Here is a 6,998-nt window from a genome sequence, read left to right as displayed (position 1 = left end):
CTATAGGATATATGAGCACAGCGTAAAAGTAGCAGGGGCGAAAAGTTTGAGAGTTTTTAGTGTAAATGATGAGAACGTTTAGGGGGAGGACGGGGGTATGGGGAGAGGAGTGAGGGCTGTAAGTCCCGCCTACAAGCAGAGCAGGGGGAAAAAAATGTTCTGGGCCAAACGCGTCCCACTCCACATTGATTGATTATTATGGCACGTCTCTATGTCTGCGTTTTGTTGCGCACAAGATTTCGTCTCTAAAAGATCAAAGGGGCTTCAGGAAGGGGTGGTCCTGAGTCGGGGGATATATAGGGAGCCGGGGTCTGTCCTTCTTTAAGGCAAAATCAGAGCAGAAACTAGACGGCACAGTAGAAAAAAACCTGCGCCCGAAGTCACATAGAAACTCAAACAGCTGTTGAGTATTCAAGAGAGGGCTGAAAGAAGCACCAACGTCCCGAAGAGTTGGAATTTATCTACTGCTGAGCTTTTTTCGACCAAGAGAATATAAGACTCGAGCTTGAAGCAAGAAAACATGAAGTCTGAGCTGTAGACTATTTTGAATGGGTTTTGCACTGGATTTGTTTCCGTTTTAGTTTTTTTTACACTTACACAATTTCTGGAGGTGTTTTAGTTCTTGGACTGATATTTTTTAGTAATTAGTGGAGTCTTTTACGGATTTTACTTGCTTCCGCCAGACACTTCAATATCATTTTATCTTTCAGTTTGAAGGGTTTTGACACGGAATATGATGTGGTTCGTTTGCGTCTCGTTCTGTTTGATTACCGCTCTGTGCGTGAGCGCGGCGCACGGCACATGGGAGGAAAGTACAGTTGTACCGGTCAGACTCGACCCGGTTCGGCCGGAGAGGGAAGCCGAGCAGGGCCGGACCCTTTCGGTAGAGGAGCGAGAGAAGGAGTCGGAGATGCGGGTCTACCGGTTGGACGTATTTGGCAAACGGGTGGTCTTGGAGCTAGAGCCGGACCAGACCTTCCTGGCACCTGGGTTTGTGTTCCATGTGGTGGGGAGCCCGGAGTTGCAGGCGCAGCGGGAATCTGACAGCAGCACAGCCGAGACTCAGTGCTTCTTCTCGGGCACGGTGAACGGGGAGGAGGACTCCGCAGCTGCGCTCAACCTGTGCCACGGACTACGGGGCGGCTTCTACCTCCAAGGTGAAGAGTACTTCATCTATCCCAATAATTCGACTGATGCACAGCCTATTGATGGGGACCTCCACCTCATTCGCCGGAGAGGTCAGGCATCTTTTGCAGAGGAGAGCAGCTCAAAGTGTGGGGTCAACGAGGACGAGGACAGGTTGCCAGAGAATCAAGAGACAAAAGTAGACCATGGAACCACTAACTCAGACCACCCAGGTATGCATTGACACTTATAAAACCTTTGACTTGGGTCCATTTAGGAATATGCTGACTTTAAATCATATTCATAGGCCTACATCTTTTAGTAAGAAAAAAACATAAGCCAAGCTGTGGCAGATAGTCACTTAGTTGTGTTGTGTGTCTACATCATGTATGGCAAACGAAAAGGACAAATTCCTGTACCAGCCGTGTCCTGGGGCTTCAATTTCTGGAACGGGCAGAGTTTAGCCTTGAGGATTTGTCTATCCAAACTACCTCATCTTCTATCTTGGAGTGATGCGTAAAATACCACTTTTACGCAAACATCTGAGCCTCTAATAATTACACACGGCGAAGGCTATATATTTAAATGTTGAGGTAAGGGTGGATAAGTCGATACTTTGACCGGTGCACAGCTAGGGTTAACGGGGAATGGGCTCAGCTTTGACAGTATACGCAGGCAAGGGGAGAAGGAGGAGGGTAAAGGCTCGGAGGAAGTGAGCGGGGAGTGACGGAGGGAGGGAGGTACGGGCCGGGCACGGGGGCTGGTGGAAACTAGTCTCGCCGCTTCCTGGTACTGCACGTTGCAGGTCAGCACTGTCAGACATTTTCCCAGATTTTTTTTTCTCCCCTCTCACATATAATTTCCGCCCAGTGAAGGTAAATTTGGGAACGTAGTCCTTACGAAGAGACGCCCATACAGAGAAAACGATTTCACGTGAAATTTCACAGAGGAACTCATGTAAAAACGTGTTTTTGGAACACTAAAACATGTAATAATCACATGTGGAAATGCATGTGGTTTTTCAGTAAGGGGCTGGTGAGTCACCCAATGAGAGCCGCTGGAGCTGCTCCAGACTCACCTGGAGAGGTCGATCTGCTCAGTGCTCAGGCGCTCTTCATCTGTCCTAGAAAATACAACTTTGTAGCTTACAATCCATGATGGCCTGTAGTATCACTTGTTACAACTCAAATAAAGTCACTTGTGACCACTCAGATATTTGCCATAAGCAATTTGACATTTCATCTTCAAGTCTCTCATCTCTCATCAGACTGTTTACAGACTAACAGTTCATCAATTTAAACCAGAGAAACCAGGCTCTCACAAGAGAACTGTCTTAAATGTCTGACTCTAGGCCAGTTTGTCTCACCTCTCTTTGATTCTTCTCTCTTTCCATCCAGCCCACCACCAGCGGTCCAAGCGCTTCGTGTCCACGCCCCGCTTCGTGGAGATCATGATCGTGGCCGATCAGTCCATGGCCGAGTTCCACGGTGCCGGCCTCAAGCCCTACCTGCTCACCATCATGGCGGTGGCATCGCGCCTCTACCGCCACCCCACCATCCACAACTCCATCAGCCTAGCCGTGGTCAAGCTCTTGGTGGTCTACGAGGAGGAGAGCGGCCCCCAGGTGTCGTCTAACGCTGCCCTGACCCTCCGCAACTTCTGCCAGTGGCAGCGGCAGCACAACCCGCCCAGCGACCGCCACCCAGAGCACTACGACACGGCCGTGCTCTTCACCCGAACGGTATGTTGCTTTTGTGTTTTAACACTGTTTTCACAATGTTTTTTACACCAATGTTTACTGTGGTAACAAGCAACACCTTCACAACTACTTGGTTGCTTTCCAAATGGCACCCATTTCGCTATATAGCTTACTACTTTTGATTTGAAACAGGGTTCTGCTTTATGGTATGGGTTCTGTGTCTGTGTGTGTATGTGTATGTGGGAAAGCAGTGAGTTTGACAGATGTGTTTTGTCCCTTCTCACCCCCTATAGGACCTGTGCGGCGCCCACTCCTGTGACACGCTAGGCATGGCGGATGTGGGCACGGTGTGCGACCCGGAGAGGAGCTGCTCCATCATCGAGGACGACGGGCTGCAGGCGGCATTCACCGTGGCACACGAACTTGGTAAGATGATACCCTGATGCCAAGCTGACACATATGCACCACACATTCACATCTCTGTCACTAGCCACACGCAGTACACATCTCGTCTCTCATTCCCAAACCAACCCCTTGTCTCCCCTCTCTCCATTCCTCCCTCTCTTTTGTGGCTTAGGCCACGTGTTCAACATGCCCCACGATGATTCCAAGCAGTGTGCCAGCGTCAACGGTGACCATTGGGGCTCGCACATGATGGCGTCCACCCTGTCCAACCTGGACCAACTCCAGCCCTGGTCGCCTTGCTCCGCCCTCATGGTCACCTCCTTCATGGACAACGGACACGGCCAGTGCCTATTGGACAAGCCCCACAAGTCCCAGCCGCTGCCTGCCACGCTACCCGGAACCGTGTACGACGCTGACCGCCAATGTCGCCTGACTTTCGGGGAGGAGTCACAGCACTGTCCCGACCTGAGTACCACATGTGTGGCACTCTGGTGCACAGTGACCACAACCAACGGACTGCTGGTCTGTCAGACCAAGAACTTCCCGTGGGCGGATGGGACGCTGTGTGGCCATGACAGCTTCTGCCTGGCGGGACATTGTCTGAGCAAGACGGAGGCCGCTCGTCACCAGGTGGGTGTTAACCCTGTTATAACACGGCCCTATGACAAAGTCTTAAAGTCAATGGGAGTGATGGAATTGGTCCGTTGGGGGGAAAGGAAGTATAATGCAGCTTTGGGATTGGCTAGTTTGAGCTACATTGGATTAGGTCCAATGTTATGTCTTTTGTTTTAGATATCAGGCTAGCTATAGGAGTGTTGAAATGTTATAGGACACTCAAACTCAAGTCTGGACCTTGAAGCCAGTTCCATTGCCTTATTATCAGAGACTGATTTTGACCAAGGACACCAGGTGTGTGCAATTAATTATGAGGTAGAACAGAAAACCAGCAGGCTCCGGACTTCATAGGGTAAGAGTTGAGTACCCCTTATAGGGGCTAAAGTGTGTGTAACTATGAGCTTTTTAGCTATAGGACTACCTATAGGACTATTGAAGTGTTATATGGGCTAGTGTGTGACTATGAATGACGATGATGTCGTCTCCTGTTGCAGACTCCAGTCAACGGTGCCTGGGGAGTATGGGGACCATGGGGAGACTGTTCCCGTACCTGCGACGGAGGGGTGCAGTACTCCTTCAGGGACTGTGATAACCCTCTGCCCAAAAACGGGGGCAAGTACTGTGAGGGCAAGAGGATCCAATATCGCTCCTGTAACACAGAAATCTGCCCTGGTAGCAATGGTAAGAGCCTCTACTAGCCACACTTATGACATACTTAGTTCATGCTCATTACATAGCTGATACACTAATTACTCTCATTACCCATACATATTCATATATTTATACTTTGAAATTATACAACCTTATTTAGACACATAGGCCACTGACTTGCATATTGTACCCATACTTATACTTTTGACACGTTCGAGAATAGCCATATTTGAATTTCACGGCATACTGTAAAGTTAACATAAGGCTCAAGCTAATCTAACAGTGAATATCACACCTCTCTCTCTCTCTTCATCCCTCTTTCTCTGTAGGTATGTCATTCCGCGAGGAGCAGTGTCTGGCCCACAACGATATTTCGTCACAGGTCTCATTCGGTTCGGGAGAGGGCGTGGAGTGGGTTCCCAAATATGCCGGCGTCTCGCCCAAAGACCGCTGCAAGCTGGTGTGCCGGGCCAAGGGCACAGGCTACTTCTTCATTCTGAAACCCAAGGTAAGTGAGGTCACACCACAGATACTTTTGCAAAAATGTAGACAAACACTGTCTATGCTAGCTAGATTAGCTAACACGGCCTAGGCTAACTAGGCTAATACTGTCTAGGCTAACACTGTCTCTAGGCTAACTAGGCTAAGCTAATGCTGTCTAGGCAAACTAGCATAACACTTTCTAGGCTAACTAGGCTAACACTGTCTAGGCTAACTAGACTAAGCTAATGCTGTCTGGGCTAACTAGGCTAACATTTGTTTCTCTGCAACCGTCAGGTGGCTGACGGTACTCCCTGCAGCCCAGACTCCACCTCAGTGTGTGTGCAGGGTCAGTGTGTGAAGGCGGGCTGTGACCGAATCATCGGCTCCAGCCGTCGCTTCGACAAGTGCGGCGTGTGCGGAGGCAACGGCTCAACCTGCAAGAAAGTGTCGGGTGCCCTGGAGCGTGCCAGGTGAGAACAATGACCTATGACCTCAAAACAGCCATCTTTGACTAGAAATTACTGTTTTCTAGTTGAACCCATTTACTAACTTTTACTACAGTCTGTAGAATCCTATTTTTCTCTAATGAATCTCTATCGCTCTAAACCTCTTAGCCCTGCCATCTCTTTTTAACACAGTCTCTTACTCTTACAATTAACTTAACTCTTACACTTATGCATAACTTTTTATCATTGGCTATATGTTTGACCCTTGTGTTTTTCTGCCCATCAGGCCTGGTTACCAGAACGTCGTGACCATCCCCGCTGGCGCCACTCACCTGGACGTGAAGCAACGTGCCCCCGGTGGTGGTCGCCATGACAACAGCTACCTGGCAGTGTTGCGCCAGGACGGCACCTACCTCTTGAACGGCGACTACAAGCTGATGACTCTCGAAACAGACATCGCCCTCAAGGGGGCGTTGCTACGATACAGTGGTAGCTCCGCCTCCCTGGAGCGTCTACGCAGCTTCTCGCCCCTCCCCGAGGACCTGACCATCCAGGTATTGTCTGTAGGCGACTCGCCCCGTCCCCGTGTCAAATACAGCTACTTTGCCCCGAGGCCCGCTTTGGCGTCACCTAGTGGTGGAACGGTGGCACGCCGCCAGTCCATCAATGCCATCCGTGAGCTGGGGGACGCTGAGTGGACCCTGCGGGAGTGGGGCCCATGCTCGCAGAGCTGTGGGGGCGGTACTCAACAGAGGGAGGTGCTGTGTCTGGATCCCCAGGGGCGGCCATCGCGGGAGTGCCCGGAGGAGCTGCGCCCGTTGGCTTCACGCCCTTGTGCCACACAACCCTGTCCTTCATGGTTCCTGGGGGAGTGGTCGGCGTGCTCCAAGAGCTGTGGCCGTGGGTTCCGCAAGCGCCCGCTACGCTGCGTGGGACACAACGGGCGTACGCTCGCCCACGAGAGCTGCGACCCCAAAGACAGGCCTCGACCTCTGCTGGACTTGTGCAACCAGAGCACCTGCTAAGACTGTCGGGACTCACCTCATTATTACGTCCCTGAAGAACAGCTCATGAAAGAAAGAAAGAAAGAAAGAAAGAAAGAAAGAAAGAAAGAAAGAAAGAAAGAAAGAAAGCGTGAAAAGGACTAAAACAACCATATCATCATGAACTTTGCGCCTGATAATACATTGACCAATCATGAGAATGTTTACATCCCAAGCAGAGTGCTTTCGGGGGTGTTTTCGGGGGGTCCAATGGGTCCAATGTGGCCGACTGATTGACTGACACTGCAGAGCCAACAACCTCTCTCTCAACTCCCTCCAGCTACTTTGAGGGTAGACTTTAGTATTGTTTGGGTCTGCTCCGTGCCACTGCCACCCCTAGAACACCACACAGACTTGGTGCAGCTGCCCACTGGGCTGGCATAGGGGCGCAATGCAGGCACACTGGGACCTTCTCCCTCCCTCTACACCCATGTCAGTGGAGCTGAGATGGAGGAAGAGTTTAAGTGGACACTTCTCTTTCGAAAAAGCATGCTGCTTTAGGTGCCAATGACATGCTTGTGTGTGTGTGTG

General features: G+C 50.6%; 1 protein-coding gene across 1 annotated transcript; it reads left to right on the top strand.

The window, feature by feature from the left end:
* The first annotated feature begins 241 nt into the window (after positions 1–241).
* On the top strand, positions 242–6,557 carry adamts1 (ADAM metallopeptidase with thrombospondin type 1 motif, 1). The gene is made up of 8 exons (XM_065026042.1): positions 242–1,358; positions 2,523–2,866; positions 3,118–3,250; positions 3,402–3,859; positions 4,339–4,525; positions 4,825–5,003; positions 5,273–5,448; positions 5,711–6,557. The coding sequence occupies exons 1-8, from the start codon at positions 734–736 to the stop codon at positions 6,447–6,449; spliced, it is 2,841 nt and encodes a 946-aa protein (XP_064882114.1). The 5' UTR covers positions 242–733; the 3' UTR covers positions 6,450–6,557.
* Positions 6,558–6,998: the final 441 nt, after the last annotated feature.

Source organism: Oncorhynchus nerka, linkage group LG2, assembly GCF_034236695.1.
Source record: "Oncorhynchus nerka isolate Pitt River linkage group LG2, Oner_Uvic_2.0, whole genome shotgun sequence".
Classification (NCBI taxonomy): domain Eukaryota; kingdom Metazoa; phylum Chordata; class Actinopteri; order Salmoniformes; family Salmonidae; genus Oncorhynchus; species Oncorhynchus nerka.
This window is presented reverse-complemented; position numbering and strand designations above follow the sequence as displayed.

Bases quoted from the DNA above. Each gene is read 5' to 3' on its own strand.
- adamts1 (XM_065026042.1), top strand. From the start codon at position 734: ATGATGTGGTTCGTTTGCGTCTCGTTCTGTTTGATTACCGCTCTGTGC. The intron at 1,359-2,522 runs GTATGCATTGAC...CTTTCCATCCAG, and splicing joins CACTAACTCAGACCACCCAG to CCCACCACCAGCGGTCCAAG. The intron at 2,867-3,117 runs GTATGTTGCTTT...CACCCCCTATAG, and splicing joins CCGTGCTCTTCACCCGAACG to GACCTGTGCGGCGCCCACTC.